The 17,260-nt window shown below is 45.4% G+C and overlaps 1 protein-coding gene across 1 annotated transcript in view; it reads left to right on the forward strand.

The window, feature by feature from the left end:
• The first annotated feature begins 289 nt into the window (after positions 1-289).
• The window catches only part of STT3B (STT3 oligosaccharyltransferase complex catalytic subunit B), a 72,168-nt gene continuing 55,197 nt past the window's right edge, over positions 290-17,260 (forward strand). Inside the window, exon 1 of the mRNA XM_040963917.1 lies at positions 290-1,052. Within this exon, the coding sequence (XP_040819851.1) occupies positions 739-1,052 (314 nt within the window). The 5' untranslated portion in view covers positions 290-738. The remainder of the gene's footprint in view (positions 1,053-17,260) is intronic.

Raw genomic sequence — 17,260 nt, forward strand, 5'->3', positions numbered from 1 at the left:
AGCCGTCCTCCGCGCGGGGCAGCGGCTCGCGGCGAATGGGCGCGAGGCCGGGAGGGGGAGGGGACGCGGAGCACGGTTGGGCCTCGCTCTCCACCCCACCCCCTCCCCCTCCGTTCCCCCCTCCCGCATCCCACAGCTCGCACTCCTATTGGTGGACGCCCGAGCGGCGGGCCCGCCCCCTAACGGACCTGTCGCTTTGTGACAGGCGGAGGGGCCAGTTCCTGTCGGGCTGGGGGCGGAGCCTGAGGTGGCCGAAGCTCCGCCCGGGCCGCACGGCGCTCCTCCCCCTTGCTCCTCGGCGGGGCGAGCGGCGGGCGTGAGGCGGGGGGAATGTCATTGCCTCTCGGAGCCGCGGCGCCGCCTCCGACTGCTGCCTCTCCTCCTCTGGCGCCCTCGTCCCGTCGGCTCTCGCCGCCGCCGCCACCGCCACCGCCGCCACACGGGGGATACGGATGGCTAGTGGGGCGCAGGGGCCATCTGGGTTGAGAGAGCGGCGGTCGCGGCCGCTGCTGAGGCGGAGACTCCCCGCCGCCGCCTCCACCCCCCGTTCCCCGGCCTCGCGGCGCTGAGGGCGGGAGCGCGCAGAGCTCTTCCCTCCTCCTCTTTTTTTTTTTTTTTCCTCCCTTCCTCCTCCTCTTCTCCTCCTCCTCCTCCTCCTCCTCGGGTCCCCGCCCAGCACCCCTCGCAGCAGGCGGCGGCGGCGGCGGCGGCGAGCGAGACCCGCCGCCGGGGCACAACATGGCGGAGCCCTCGGCCCCGGAGAGCAAGCACAAGTCGTCCCTCAACTCGTCCCCGTGGAGCGGCCTCATGGCCCTGGGGAACAGCCGGCAAGGCCACCACGGGCCCGGGGCCCAGTGCGCGCACAAGGCGGCGGGCGGCGGGGCCCCGGCCAAGCCGGCCCCCGCGGGGCTGTCCGGGGGGCTGTCGCAGCCGGCCGGCTGGCAGTCGCTCCTGTCCTTCACCATCCTCTTCCTGGCCTGGCTCGCCGGCTTCAGCTCGCGCCTCTTCGCCGTCATCCGTTTCGAAAGCATCATCCACGAGTTCGACCCGTGGTAAGTGCCCGGCGCCCCGCGATCTCGGGGACACCCCCCCAACCCCCACGAAACCAGCCTCCACCAACGAGCCGCGTGTCTCTCCAACCCTCCCCGGGCTGGGCTGCCCGGCTCCTGGCCCCCCCGCTCGGCGTCCCGGAGCTGCCCGGGGGGCCAAGTTTGCCCCCCAAGCACCCCGAGCCGGAACCCCGCACCCCAACACCCGCCCCGGGCCTGGGGGCGCTGGGCGCAGCCCCTCGCCGCGGGCAGTCTGCACTCGTGGCCGCCTCCCCGCCCTCCGCGCCCGCGCGGCTTTCAGGGTCCGTCTTTTGGGGCGCGTTTTTTTTTTTTTTTTTTTGATTCCTTTCAGCTTTGGGGGGCGTGCGATCTGCCCGGCGGAGTTGCCCTGTGGCCGCCTGGAGGGGAGTCGGGGTGTGGGGGAGACCGGTGCCTGGCCAGCCGCGAGTTGGGCGCTCGTAGCCTTGGCCGTTCTGCTCATTTATACGAGAAGGGAAAAGGAGAAGGTGGTGGGGGAGAGGAAATAATACTCCTGAAAGTGATCTGAAAGCTGGCCACTCTTATTTATTCAGCACTGGGTGTTTTCTAGAGCGTCCCCCCCCACCCCAAACCCCGGCCCTTTGAGAGCACTGGGGGGACCCGCCTGTTCCATAGGCTTGCCTTCTAGAGCCCAACTGTCACCCTGCGTGTGTGCTGCACAGTCCTTCCCAAAGCATCGCACCCGCTCCTTCATTGGCCATTGCAGGGAGGACCACCCCGCCGTGGCCGGCGCCCCGGCCGTGTGCGACCCCCGAGATCTCGCCGTGAGGGGCCTCACCTGCTCTCCCTGCTTCCCACCCTGGCCCTGCTCTGTGACGAACACACGAAACCTGCTCCAACTTTGCTTCCCAGCCTGTGTTAAGTTTGTTCCCCCCCCTCACCTGAGAGTATTGCTCTGAAACTAACTCAGCTCATCTTGTTAACCTTTCCACCTGGAGCTAATCTTGTTTCTTTTCATTGGCCTTAATTAAACTTTGGGATGCTGTAGCATTTGAACCAGAAATACCCTTCTTGAGAGTAACTAAATCTATGGACGTTTTCGGGTGAGCGACCCAGAAATTAAAATATCGGATTTAGGCTCTACTGTTGTGGAGAGAAAAATTGATAGGGCAGCATCCAGTGAGCAGCAGAGGGGCCCACGCAGGACAATTCAGTTGTAATAAACAGCTGATTATCCCGACATTCTTTCTGGGATGTTTGAATCCCCGTTTTTGGAGGCTTTTAGTTTTTTTTGTAACACTTTGATTAATTTCATATTACTTGAAATCAGAGGAGAAAATAATATTAGTGTGGAGTATTTATGAGCCTAAGAATATCTCCGAAACCTGTTACTCAGCGTAGTATTCTTAGGTCATTTTAGCTTTAATTAGATAAGAATGAAATTGGAACTAGAAAGTGAAAAACTGTTAGTGTTTACTGAACAGTGAGAACAGAGAAAGTTCTGCCTTTCCTTATTAAAACAAGTGTACAATCAGACGTTTCTGGTAGCAAAAATTGTGAGTTTTTACAAGTGGAAGACTATGTACCTTTAACTCTGAGTATTGCCAGAAAAAAAAAAATCACAAATGAATGAGATGCTTTTTGTCTTTTTTCAAAACCATATTTTGAAGGAGGTGTGCATCAGGTCAGCTAAAGGGGAGGACTGCAGTTGGACAAGGTGGTCATGACGGAGTTTACAGTGGCGTGTCGGATTTCGTGCGTGTGTGTGTGTGTGTGTGTGTGTGTGAATTTTAAGGGATATGGTTAAGAATGGAAAGTTGGTTTCACGGGTTCCAGGGATAGGAGGGCGTTCTCATTCATCCTCGTGGAGGTCTGGCCTCCCTCCGCTTCTCTGCGCGTGCACACGCGTTTCCGACTCCTCCTCCTTGTGCACCATCTGATTGGTAACTCAGATCTGTGCATCCAGAAGTACATCTCCGTCTCCGGGGACTGTTTCGGTATGTTGGCAAGGATGGTAAACGCCTGCCCACGTACGTTTATTCGTTCCTGACTCTTGTTAAGCAGCGGATTAGTAGTGAATCGAGCATTCGTGAGCTCCAGAGATTTGTTCCTCTCCCTTACTGTGAATAAAGCAATGCCTAATTCAGGTGACGCGGTGAGTCCTGTTTCAGATCCCAAAAAAGTATTTGCTCATCTCTTTGTTTCTTGGGAAAAGGGAAAATCTCCGGCAGTTAGACATGCCATTCATTTTTACTTCGCTCTGTATCATTGCTGCTGGGAAGGCTTCCCGTTGGGGATCTGCAGAGTGCCTGTCCTTCCCCGGGATCAGTAAGGCAGTTCTCTCCTGGGCTCAGTTTGACTGGTTTGAACTGAGCTGTTGTATGCTGTGTGACAATTGTTCGGATGACTGTCTTGTCACGGAGGTGCCTTTCATAATATTCAAGTGTTTTCTTTAAAGTTCTGCAGCCACACACCAAGTTTTGCAGGCCCGCTCTCGCCTGTCTCGGCCCCTTGCAGCGTCTCTGCCCTGGTTCCATCTCTAAAGTCTTCAGTGAGATTGTCTTCTTTTGTGAGTTGTTTTCATAAGTTTGATAGCAGTAGTTCTCACATTGTGTAAATCTTAATGTAACACCTGTTTTTCAGATTTGTCACCAAGTGATTTGTAAATCTTAGAGGGGCGTGGCATGTCATGTTAAGTAATGTATTTATTGGACGGTATACCCTTTTTTTAGGACTTAGCAGCAGTTTTGCTTACAGTCTCACAATTTTAGAAATTTTCTTCTTAGTTGAGCAGACCCGCCATGAGGAATCTGTTTTACTTGCCACACTGGATTGGTCAGCTAGTTTAACAGTGTCTCTCTTATTTTATCTGGAGCACAATGTAGTTTCTAGATTTTGTTGTAGCCATTATGTAAGCCAGGTCTGCCTTTTCCATAACCATTGTCTTATTAAATTGCGGCAGCCTTGGGTTCTAACTGCATTTGATACAAAGGCAGCAGATGCCTTTTGGTAGGGCAGAAAGTTAGAAACTGAAAATGGGAATGTAATTTTTCAATAAAACTCCGGTATGACTCAGGTAATGAATACAGGCCTGTTTTCAAAGGAGTGATAGACCTTGCGCACATACACTGTGAGGCGGAGACTGCTCCTTGCACCTTGAGGTCTCCATGTTTTTGTACGCTTGTAAATGACAAAAAGCAGCTTTGGCCTCCGTTCTGAATAAGACAAGATGGGCTAAAAAGGACATTTTAGAGTACAAACATCCCAACTCTTAAAAAGTCAATTTGTGAGATCACAGGCAACAGCAGTCCAGCTGTACTTCAGAGTAAGGACACTGCCATAGAGTTGATGGTAATCTAGTTTTTCTAGGTGGTTTTGTTGAGGTCATTCTAGGTTACAAGTACAGGCAAGGAAGGAGGGGTGGGGAACCTTGAGCTGTGTGCTGGACTGGTTGATGGGATGGAATCTGCTCAGATTGGTCAGCGTGGGGCTGCCTGAGGTGGTGACGCTGGGCTTCAGGAGGCATGGAGTAGGTCCTGCAGGAAGGGAGGGGCTGGACCTTAGGTACGCCTTTTTGTTGTAAACTCAAAGTCAGGTTTACATTCTAGAAGGCTCCAGCTCAGCTAAGACTGTGGGATCAGTTACTATCCTGCACGTAGCTAACCTATCCCTGCTTGTTATGCTCTCTGGGACTATTGAATAAATAAGATATTCTCTTCGTTTTAATGCCTCAGTATTCAACAGTGCATACATGCTTTCAGAAATCAAGAATGGTTCATATTCTCAACCAAGTCACATTTTTCCCCTTTGGTTTGTTTTCTTCAGTGATTTTCTGATTGTAGGAAGCCACTATACTAGAATTAGCTTGAAATATAAAGCCCTTACAATTCAACAACTAATATTGCTGGATTGTTACATTTAAGTTTTTAAACAAACAAGCAAGTTGAGAGATTTTTGTGGTGAACACCTGTAAACTCGGCACCTAGATTCCGTGCTAGTTTTGGGGGCAGGCCGTTGGCACCGCAGTGGGTGCCCCTGCCCTCTGCTGTGGAGTGCCTGGCTGATGATGGAGTCTCCCGATGCCTGCTTCCTGCTAAAGGTCTTCCAGGGAGGCGGCAGTTGATGGCTCAGACAGTGCAGTCTCTGCCACCCATGTGGGACACCTGGATGGACTTCTGGACTCTAGGCCTTGGCTTGGCCCCGAACCAGCTGTTCTGGACACTCAGTGTGAACCAGCTCGTGGCAGATCTGTTTATCTCTGTCATCCAAATAAAATGACAATAAATAAAAAATACGTTATCATATGTTAATTACTGCTTTCAGATCCTGCTTTGAGACAGGCTAACAGTGTTTTGTTCATTGTAAAGAGTGTTGAGCGTGTTCTCCATCTCCTTAATGAAGCTCTCTTTGAGGCGTTTTGTTTTCTGTAGTATTTGGACAATATAAGTTGTGAATTAACTGTAAGACCAGACCAGATTCCATCAGTACAGGATTTGGTTAGTTCCTTCCTTAGGTACATTTTAAGTGCATTAATTTAGACGTGGTCAGTGATGGACATTGCTGCGTCTAGTATCTTGGGGTGAAACTGAATTGATTGGAAGAGTATTGATATTGCTATTATTAGAATCAGTTTATGTTATTAGAAGACTTTTAACTGGCTGCCCTGTCTGTTGGCATCTGGATGAAGTATAACTGCACAAGTGATAGATAAAAAACACTTTTCCAGATAATGGAGTACTCAAATGTTTTATGGGCCAAACCGTGCTAGAAGCAGATGGAGTATAAATGGTTAACCTGCCAGCTCTGAATTCATCTCTGTGCTTGATCTGATTCTTATGGATACTTCAGTTTAAAGCACCTGTCTGAGAAAGCTTGTCTGTTTTGACTTTTTACCTCCTTCTGACTATGAATAATTAACAGGAATTTAGAAATGGATAGAGCATGTGACAATACATAGCTTGAAAAATAAGGAATAATTATTAAAATAGGAGCAGATGCCTTAAGGCTGCCACACTGCAGGTAACTGTAGATGAGGCAGCGTTTGTCGTGGCCTTGCGAGGGCGTCTAGCTGCAGCTGGGACTGTCTCCGAGGAGCGCTTCCAGAGTTTGAAGTGAGACATCCACACGTGTGGAACAGAATTAGTGCATAAGTTGATGAATGGTTTTATGTTCACATTTTACCAAACATATAATGAAACGCTAAAAATTATTTAAATCAGTCATATTATCTGTGACCATTTTTATTCTGGAGAACTTAAAGAATAATTTTATTGCATGTTTGTGTGTACTTTAAGTGATAGTAGATGCATAATTTCAGTGTCTATACAATCTGATGGTATCTTAGAGTTGAGATCTTTTATTTCCATTGATGCAAGATAGTTGAATATTCCTCACAAGGATTGGGGAATCCAGATGTGCCTGAACTCCAGAGCTTATCGTTTATTTGTTTGTTTTAATTACACCCTCTGCCTTCACCGCTCTCCTGTGTGTGGTTTGTCTTTGAGCCAGCTGCTCTGCTTTAAGATCTTAAAATGTTGCCTAGTGCAGATGCCCGGTCACCGTCCTGCGAGCCAGCTGCCTGTCCTCTTTGATGCAGGGAAGAGGGGGTGAAGTTGCTTGCTGTTGGTGTGTTGTTGTTTTTGTTAAACCTGAGTGAAGAGAATTTTTAGAAATGACTTGTAAGATAGTAGCTGAATTGGAAGAAAAGATGATTGGATCTAGCTGAATGTTTTCAGTTAGATTTGTTGCCTTTGTAACCAAAAAAAGAAAAAGCTGGCAGTAATTAGATTGGAGGTATTTGAACATGACATTTATGGGGATTACAAGGAGATGGCTGTACCGTCAGAGTAGACACCAGATTCTAGTGACTGTAAAGAATTTCTAGAAGATCTATTGGCTGCTCATCACTAACAGCATCAGAAGAATGCCAGATTCACTTTTTTTCTTTTTTTTTTCAGTGATGTTTACATTAGGATAATATATATGAGATCTTTTTCTTTATTGGAAAGGCAGATAAATAGAAGTAGAGACAGCAATCTTGGCCAGGTCACTTCCCAGGTGGCTGCAATGGCTAGAACTGAGTTGATCCAAAGTGCGGAGCCAGGAAATTTTTCCGGGTCTGCCACACAGGTGCAGGGTCCCAAGACTTTGAGCTGTCCTCAACTGCTTTCCCAGGCCACAAGCAGGGAGCCGGATGGGAGGTAGAGAAGCTGGGCCCTCTGGTTAAGGCCAGTTAGCACACCAAGTCCTGCATCAGAAGTCTTGGCTGGATGTCCCAACTCCATCTCTTGATTCCGGCTGGATGCTAATGTAGCAGGCAGCAGTGAAGGCTCAAGCAACTGGCTTCTTGCTACCCTGGGAGACGTGATAGCGTTCTGCCCGGGTTCAAGCTGAGACATTGTAGGTGTTTGTGTGAACCAGTGGGTGGGAGCCTGCCAGCTGCATGCTCCTTTATGCAGGCGCTCTCTGCTGCTCAAACAATATTTGAAATAAATAAAAATGTGAAGATCTATTATAGTGAACAGTTTGTGAGACATATTGACGCTTAAAACATTGTTTTTTTTTTTTTTAACCTTTATTTGAAAGGCAGTTAAAGAGAATGACTGACAGAGAGCTTCCATCTGCTGGTTCATTCCCCAAATGGGGAATTCCCCAGCCAGATCTGGGCTAGGATGAAGCCAGGAGCATCTGCCAGGTTTCCCACACAGGTGCAGGGTCCCAAGGCTTTGGGCTGTCCTCAGCTGCTTTCCCAGGCCACAAGCAGGGAGCTGGAAAGGAAATGGAGCAGCCAGGACTTGACCTGGTGCCTGTATAGGATGTTAGCACTGCAGGTTGAGGCTTAGCTTACTATGCCATGGCGCCAGCCTCCAACACTGTACTTAATTTTAAAGTTTAATAGACTTGCTCTATAGTTTAATTTCAAACCTAAGATAATTTTTACTCTAGATATAACTAAAGAAGACTTCTATCTTAATATGCTAATCAGCTTTCTGGCATTTAAAGGAGCAGAATAATGAAACTATATGGGATGGATGAAATAAATCTAACCTTAAAGCTGTAAAGGCCAGTCATGTGTTCAAAGTAGAAAAATGAGCTTGAGGAACAACTAGAATTTGCTTAAGTAAGATTTCTTTGAAGGTTGTTAAAATAAGTCAGTCATTTTATTGAAATGGGAACCCTTTACTCCTACGTAAATACTTTGGTTTGTTCAAAATTTACTGTTTATAAATTAAGTGTTTAATACATACAACCTTTATAGAAAAGGCTTTTCCTTTTGAAATAAAAACAATTTGGATGTTTAAAGAGTTTGTATACCATGTGTTTGATACTATGAGTTTGCATATGAATCATAATAGTTAAAAATGCACCTTGGTAATAAAATTATATGTATACCATGTGTTATTATGAAACTTAAACACCTGTGGATCTCCTATCCAAATACAGGGCCAACATGACCAGTTTCACATGGATCCATGTTCTTTCATGGCCTGACCCTTTGATTCTCCTCTTAACCCTAAGAAGCCGTAACACCACATGTTGTCATGATGTATTAGACTGCACTACCCCATGATAGAGCAGCACTTGATGATCTTACAGTTCTCCAGGTTGAGTGGGAAGTGCATGTTTGCACCTGGGTGTTGGCAGGATTGCAGTAGCCTAGGAGCGCGATAGGGTGTAGTCAGTTGGAGCCACAGTGCCTTGGGTATCTTAACATCAGCTCAGCTGGGGTTGTGGCTCCCATATGCAGCTGCGTGGGCAGCCTTGCAACATGGCAGCTGTGTTGGAAGAATGGGAGAGTTCTCAGAGGAAAGGAGCCGGCAGGCCAGCCAAGGGCTCTCAGGGTAGCGACCACAGCCTCAGTTCGTTGTGTTCTTGAGAAACAGGCGTAAACCTCGCTGACTGTCAGCGTGCAGACAGCTGTGGAGGCAAGGACGGCACTGTGCGAGGACCATCTTTGGAAACCACCTCAGCGTTCTTGCCATTTTTATTTCACCTGTGAAATAACTGATCATGTCTATATCTGATCATGTCTTTCAGCAACTTCTTAATTGTTTGCTGTTTTCTTGACCTAACAGAAAGCTTTACACACACTCTCACACACATGTGTATAAGTTTTATGTGCTAACTCTGGGTTGTATTTAAAGTTAAAAAAAATTGGGGAACATATATAGTGTTGAATTGCAGCAGGTCGAGCATAATATAATGCTGTTTATAATATAAATATTGAGTTCATCACAAGTTCAATAAATGTATTAGTTACAGTTATAATTTTCAAAATAATCAAGTTTTAAATTGGAGTATGACATGCAAATCTGAGTTTATGTATTATTTTTCAGAAACGAATAAAGTTACTTTGCGAACGCTAAGCTTTCCTGCAATATATTATCACCTCCTTGAGCGTGTTTCTAAAGGGAAGGGAAACTAATACTCTCCTTGTACGCTCTGACTTCCTCTTTGGTGTATTTGCTGATATTTTCCGTTTGAAAAAGAAGTAAACGGGCTGTAAGCTAGGCGAGTTATGGGATAGGTCTTCTGGAACATGGAGTGACTTTCGCACCTGAAGAGAAGATAGAAATGGTTAGAGCGCTTGCCAAAGTGTGTGCTACAGGTGACATCCCAGAATTAGTTCAAGGTAAAGTAACCTAGGAGCATTTGAATTTGAAGAACTGCTTGCCACAGGTGTGGTGGTGATTTGCACTGTACATTAAGATCATATAGATTGGTAAGTTCTTAAATATATTCTTAGGTTGATGTATTGTTCACTATTTCGGACTCACTGGATTTTAAAGAATTTTTATCTATTTGTGCTGCTGTATTTGAGATTGAGTAATTTATTAGGAAAAGATTGATTTCTTACTGGCGAGAACCTTTTTGTTGCACTATCTCGTAGTGGGAGGGGTGGGAACAGAGGCAGGGAAGGAGAGTTTGGGAGAGTGCTTGAACTCGGCTTTCCATTGGTGTGTAACAAACCTACGGCTGTATTTTACCCAGCCCTGGGATAACGGTAACCCTCTTCACGTGTTCATCCTCCTCTGAGCACCGTGGGCTTGGCGGGTTAATTGGTGCATGAGCTGGGGGAGAACCTTGCAGACCGGAGCAGCATTGCTTCGGTCATTTGGGGAGGAGCGTCATTTGGGGAGGAGCGTCATTTGGGGAGGAGCGAGGTAGTTGCTCTGTTTTGCAGGCGAGGGACCCGAGGATCTGGCCCAGTTCTCCGCATTCCTAGGGGATGGCTAGAATTGACGGCCTTGCAGGTTTTATCCTCCTTTTAGTTTCAGCACTATTAAATAAACACGTCCATTATAATAAGAGGGGTTTGGTTTTTGGTTTTTGGTTTTGAGTAGACTGTCCCTCCTGATTGGTGTTTGTGTCTCAGTTGACTGTTTTGGCACCAAACTCTGATGTTTATAAGTATGCTTCCCCTTAAGTTTTAAACACCACAGATGTCTGAAGAAGACCTCAGATACATTGCTTTTATTGAATGATTGGTGTAGTTTATCCCTTGTTTAAGCGTCCGAGACCCCAGGATATTGCCTGTAGAATGTTCATTTCACTTTGATGCTGTTAGTTGGCCAAACCTCTCTCGGCCTTTCGTTACAGTAAATTGTGGGTCATGAAATATTATAATGAATGATGTTTCTGAAAAAATCTGTAAATACAATTGTATCCGTACATTTTTTAAAAGATTTATTTGTTTATTGAAAAGGCAGGTTTTTTAAAATTTATTTTATTTATTTTTATTACAAAGTCAGATATACAGAGAGGAAGATCTTCTGTCTGCTGGTTCACTCCCCAAGTGGCTGCAACAGCCAGAGCTGAGCTGATCCAAAGCCAGGAGCCTTTTCTGGGTCTCCCATGTGGGTGCAGGGTCCCGAGGCTTTGGGTGGTCCTCAACTGCTTTCCCAGGCCGCAAGCAGGAAGCTCTAAGGGGAGCGGCTGGGACACGAACCAATGTCCTTATGGGATCCCAGCACATGGAAGATGAGGATTTAGCCCATGAGATTTACTTGTGTATTTGAAAGAGACAAATTGAAAAGATTGTACATTTTCTGCATTACTTCCCAAAAGTTGCAGTGGCAATAACTGGGCCAGGCCAAAGCCAGGTCTCCAGAGTGGGTGTCAGGGGCCCAGATATATGGGCTGTCTGCTGCTGCTTCCCTAGCTGTGTTATCTGGGAGCTGGACGTAGGAAGCACTGGGTGCTGGAATTGCTGCGCTCCAACACTAGCCCCTATGTAAGGAGTGACTCAGTGACCCAAGACTGACCTCACCATCCTGGACCCTGCCTGAAAGGCCTGCTTGCCCAGAACTGCCTGAAACCCCGCTAGGTCTCAGTCCCCTTGAATACCTGGTTACCCAGCACTACCGTAAACTTCCTGGATCTCAACCCCCTTATGGCCCACTTGCCTAATTAAGCTAAGTGACCTTCAGGTTTACGAGGTGCAGCCCCTCATCCCCTGAGGCATTTAGCCCGGGGTCTCTGCAGTTGCCAGTCCCTGACCCCACACTGCCCTTTCCCACCTGAAGGCTAGGGATGCCTCTCCCCACGGTTCTCCCTCTCTCTCCTGTGCTATCTCTGCTCTTCATCTCCCTCCCTCCTGTTTCTCTCTCTTGACCTCTGATCTTTATCTTTCTTCTCCTGCTCTTGCTCTGCTCTGCGCTCTCTCCCTGCCCCCTGCTACCTCCCTCGCTGAGATAAAGGCCTCTTGTGTGGTTCGCTTGCCGTGTCTGGTGTCTTGGGTTTGTGGAAAAAAACTAACACCCTAATAGCTTCTTAACTACATTTATAGTAAAACATGTTATATATCTAATAAGCGTTAGTTGGAAATTTTATTTGGATGGTATATTGTATGTAATTATATAATGCCAAATAAGTTAGCTAATATCTAACAACAGTAAGTAAATGTAAATAGGTTTAAGAGTTTTTTCTGTACTACTTGAGTGTGTGCCTGACGTACTTTGCACGTATACTTGTGCTATAAACAGAAAACACATGCTTGCCTCTTTTCCTAGATTTTTGGATTTCAGTATTTATTGGACTGAGCTGAGCAGTAAGTGCCACATGACAGTTTCAATTTATTAAGCACACTGTCTTAAACATTTTTTCATGTCTTTTTTGAGGATTGAGAGCGTGTACTAGTGTCTTACCTTGGCGGTGTTTTATTGCTGGCTTCTCATTGTCCTTTTCTTTTTTGCAATTAGTTTATTACATGTCCTGTAATTTTTAAGATCTTTAAACTTGTTTGAAAGAGGAAGAGCCTGTCTTCTGCGTGTTCAGTGGCCGTGTGTTCTCTGCTCCCGGCCAGAAGCTGGGTCCTCGGTGTGGGTCGCCGCGTGGACAGCAGGGACTGCCCACCTGAGCCGTCACCACTGACTCCCCGGAGGGCATTACAGGAAGCTGAAATCAGGAGAGAGCCAGGGCTTGTGCAAGGATCCCAACTTCAGATTTCTGCTCCTAAAGTTCATTTTGATTATGTATTTCCATGAATTATTTGAAGTGTCCATATAAACCCACGCTTGTGTTTGGAAGAAGTTCTGTTTTGTTCTTTTTGATTTGTACGTCTCACTTGCAGTGGGAAGATAGTGGTTGTGAAAAGATGTGCATGACATTTTTAGCATTTCAACTCTTGTCCATACTACTTATTCTCTGCTATGGCAGATCTTAAATCCAGTTGGTTCACATCAGTTCTAAGTTGTAGAGATGAGTGAGTGGCTGAAGTTACTTGTACATAAATGAATAGTCCATTCTGTGTATTTGAATCTTTTCTTTCAGAGCTGATCTAGCAAAAGGTTTTCATTGACTATCCCTTAGAATCTGTGTTGCTTTTTCTTTTTTAGTTGATTATCCCTTAGGATTTGTGTTGCTTTTGTTACCACTGCGTGTGTGTGTGTGTGTTTAGTTTATTTCAAAGGCAGAATTAGAGATGGGGAGACAGATCTTTCATCTACTGCTTCACTTCCCAGCTGTCCACATTGACCAGGATGTGGTGGGTCCAAAGCCAGGAGCTTCATCCAAGTCTCCCATGTGGCTGGCAGGGACCCAAGCTATAGGGCCATCATCTGATGCTTTTCCTGGCCATCTTGGAAGGAAGCCAGTTCTGAAATGGAGCAGCTGATATGGAAACTGGCAGCCGTATGAAATGCTGGCATTGCAGGGGGCAGTTTGACCAGCCCTGCCACCAATGATGTTACAAGCTCCATAATTAGGCTAGATTGTAACTTCACATGGGTTAACATATTTTGTTACAAAATTGTGTATGGCCTTCAATATGATTATCTGGATACTTTTCTTGTGATCAGCTGATGAGATGGGATTTAATTTTTGGTTTTGATGGAATAATTTCCCCTTCCATGTGCACATAATGCAGTTGGCCAATTTATCATGCTGTTTTCTTTGTTCTAATCCTGCCACTAGATGGCGGGGTTTGTAGAAGGTAGATGCACTGACTGTGGCTGGAGACCCTGGTTTGTACTTTGCATCGCTTTAGTTCTCCCAGGCAGTTGTGAACGTTGGTTGTATGTGAAGTCTCTCGACTAGGGAGACAGCCCTGTACTAAAGATTTGGTACCTTAGGTAGCCTGACAGGGCCTAGTAACAGGGCAGAGGAGAGAAGGGACAGAAAGGCCTTTTTCTTGAACTGATCATTGTTATTATAACATGCTTTTAATTTTATTATCGCTTTGTTGAATTTTACTCCTTTTCTTGCAGTTTCCTTATTTCCTGATTCTGTTATGCGTGTCGTCATCCATGATAGTTTCTGTTGCTGACACTAGTAAACCTCCATCTACGTGGGGAAGGAGGCACTGCATAAGGTTGTGGGGAATGGAGTTAAACATAAGCTGTATTTTGGCACAGAAAACTTTGAAATTCACTCATGAAATGTATTTAGAAACTTCGTATTATTAAAGAAACCTTCATATATTTCAGTAATTTTTCGTGCCCATATTAGTTTATCTTTGAATTCTACTTTTCTAGAGACTTTTTTTGAGTGCCCTCACATGCATTAACAAAGCCAGTTTTGATAGCTATTTGTGTAAAATGTACCTAAACTTCATGTGTATGTACAAGGTTCCTTTCAGGGAACTCCTGAAAGGAGTTTGCTCAGCTTCGAACAGCGTCGTGGGCAGTGTCGGTGGGGGGTTATGTGAGTAGCTCTCCTGATGAGGTGACATAATGTGACACGTGTCTTACTAGTGGAGTTGATCCCGAGCCTGCAGACTTCATCAGGCACGTGTCCCTATTAGGGTAGCCCGTGCCGCAGGGATCACGGACAGCTCGGTCTCCAAAGATGCTCCAGTTAGAGTCAGGCAAAGAAATGTGTTCTGCCAGACTTAAGGGCCGTTTGGATATTTATAAATGCCATTTGTGGACCACAAAAAATTATCAAGTTAAAAAATTAGCCTGCTATGGAGATACTGAATTCTGAGCTATGCCTGCAGTCTCCTTGGCAGAGCCAGTCCAAAGGGTTTCATGGCCCTTGAGTGTCCACCCTGACATGAGAGCCACCTGTGAAGACGCCTAGATTGCAGCCATGTGACACTCTACACAGAGCCTTCTAGATTCCTGACATGAAGCTGTGAAGAATGTTCTATTGAGTCATTGAATTTGTGATAACTTTTTATGTAGCAATGGAAAAAAATCATAGTGAAATATCCTTTGGAAACCTTTGTTATGAACCCTGAATGTAATTGCCTAATTGTGAAAAAATGTTTATCAGAGACTTCTTGTGTGCCGGGCATTGTGGATATGATGATGTGAACCCAAGCAGAGCAAGGGACTTGGAATTGAAATAACTGACATACTGTGAAGACACAGAATTAAATGAGAGCAGTATATTAGATTTAGTCTCAGGTAGCTTTTTTGGTCTTACTCCCTTTTTTTTTTTAAGATTTATTTTTATTGTAAAGTCAGATATATAGAGAGGAGGAGAGACAGAGAGGAAGACCTTCTGTCCAATGATTCACTCCCCAAGTGAGTGCAACAGCCAGTGCTGCACCAATCCGAAGCCAGGAGCCAGGAGCTTCTTCCAGGTCTCCCCCCATGCGTGCAGGGTCCCAAGGCTTTGGGCCGTCCTCGACTGCTTTCCCAGGCCACAAGCAGGGAGCTGGATAGAAAGTGGAGCTGCCAGGATTAGAAGAGGTGCCATATGGGATCCTGGCATGTGCAAGGTGAGGACTTTAGCCGCTAGGCCATGGCGCCGGGCTCCTTACTCAATTTTTAAGCTGTATTTTCTATACTACCTTTTCACTTTTAAGTGTACTCCTGATACCACAAAACTTGGTCTAGCTTTATTTGCCAGTAGCATTAACCTATAGCCACTGTTTCACTTCCTTATCAAACACTTCATCCAGGTTTCAGTTAGATGTGAGTTACAAAAGCCCGAGAGCCAGCAAGTGCTTTAGATAAGCTTTCCTGAGGACAGGCCAGTCCCCCTGACTGGTGTTTGCAGCCCCCAGTGCAGGGTGTTAGCCCTTAGAAATAAACCAGCGTGATATGGAGCATCCGGAATTCTTAAATATTGTGGGTGGGAATTTGAATGAATTGTTTGAGAAACTTAATAGTTCTTAAATATGTGTTTATCCTGTGATCTCGGAGTGGAATTGAAGTAAGAGTGGATAGCCCTTTAAATACATACAGCAGCTGATAACTCATGGACCCTTCAACAGGAAAATAGAGAGTACTCACAAACTGCAGCAGTATGTAGCAGTAACAAAAAGCATAGTCTGCTCCTTTAGGAATGCATGGCAGCAGCAGGAAGTGAAGGAAGTCACTCCCATACGCAGAAAGTAGAAGTCTGATCCCATTTATATGAAGCCTGAGGATAAAAGGAATTTGTAGCGAAAGAAATACAGCTATTACAGAAGGAACAAATTACTGGAAAGTATAAGTGGGGAATTTCTAGGATGATTGTTTTGGGTTATACTTAAAGGGTGATGTTTATATGCATAGTTGTTGAAATATAGATATGTGAGATTATTTTAATGTGTGGTAATCAGTCAGATGTCCTTTAATTACCCCATGGTCCCTTCTCTGTATTTGCCTGTTAACTGTTTCTCTTGAGAAATTGTCAGCTTCAGGGCCTGGCACGGTAGCCTAGTGGCTTAAGTCCTCACCTTGCATCTGCCAGGATCCCATATGGATGCTGGTTCATGTCCCGACTGCTCCTCTCCCCCTCCAGTTCGCTGCTGGTGGCCTGAGAAGGCAGTCGAGGACGGCCCAAGGCCTTGACCCAGCACCTGCAATGAGATGCTGAGAAAGCTCCAGGCTCCTGACTTTGGATTGGCTCAACTCTGGCTATTGTGACTACTTGAGGAGTGATTCAACAGACAAAAGATCTTCCTCTTCCTCTCTGTCTCGCCCCCTCTGCTGTATGAGTGCCTTTCCAATAAAATAAGTAAATAAATCTCTTTTAAGAAAATCTTCAACTTTGAGGTCTGGGACTAGGCTTACTGTACCTGTATGTGGAATGTCCAGGCTTTTTGACTCTGAGTGGAATGTTACTTGAAAACTTGGATTTATTTGTGAGTTGGTACCTGTACTTTATGGTAGCATTTTCAAGAAAAATATTTGCATTGTTACAGAATCTTGTATGCCTTATGTAGTGTTTTAGCTTTTTCTGTTCTAGAATTTACAAAAGACATCTGTTTAAATGCTGGCAGGGTAATCTTGCTCCAACTGGGGTTTTTGCCAACCACAGTTTGAGATAGCACGATGCTATATTTGTAAACCAAAATTTTAAATTCTGATTTTTAAAATAGTTTTTTATTCCCCCTAAGCAAATGAAAACTACATTTAAATCCAGGTTTCTTCTAAATCTTTTTCTGATACCCCTCAGTTTTTGGAGAAAGGATAAAGATTGTTTTGATGTTTCTGATAGAGAAGCCCTTAAATTCCAAGATTAATTTGAAAAATAATCACATGATTGCATAGCATTTTTACCTAGTGAATACCATCCCTTGTTTGCTAATTTCTTTCTTACTTTTCTGAAGAAAATAATAAAAAAAAACTTAAATAAGTTAATGGCAGCACCCAAAACCCCAAGTCTGGATTTCCCAAACCTGCCCTTGCAATGTCTTCTCTTCTGTAGGATGTAATTTCTCTGCAACTCGCATGGAAACTAACACAGGAGTGTTTTTTGCTATTGGTGAGTTTAATTTGTTCCACCAATAGGGATTTTTTTTTCTGTCTTTTTTTTTTTTTTAATTTGAAAGGCAAATTTTATAGACAGAGAAG

The sequence above is a fragment of the Ochotona curzoniae genome, unplaced genomic scaffold (genome assembly GCF_017591425.1).
Source record: "Ochotona curzoniae isolate NIBS_2020 unplaced genomic scaffold, NIBS_Ocur_1.0 contig_1302, whole genome shotgun sequence".
Taxonomy (NCBI): domain Eukaryota; kingdom Metazoa; phylum Chordata; class Mammalia; order Lagomorpha; family Ochotonidae; genus Ochotona; species Ochotona curzoniae.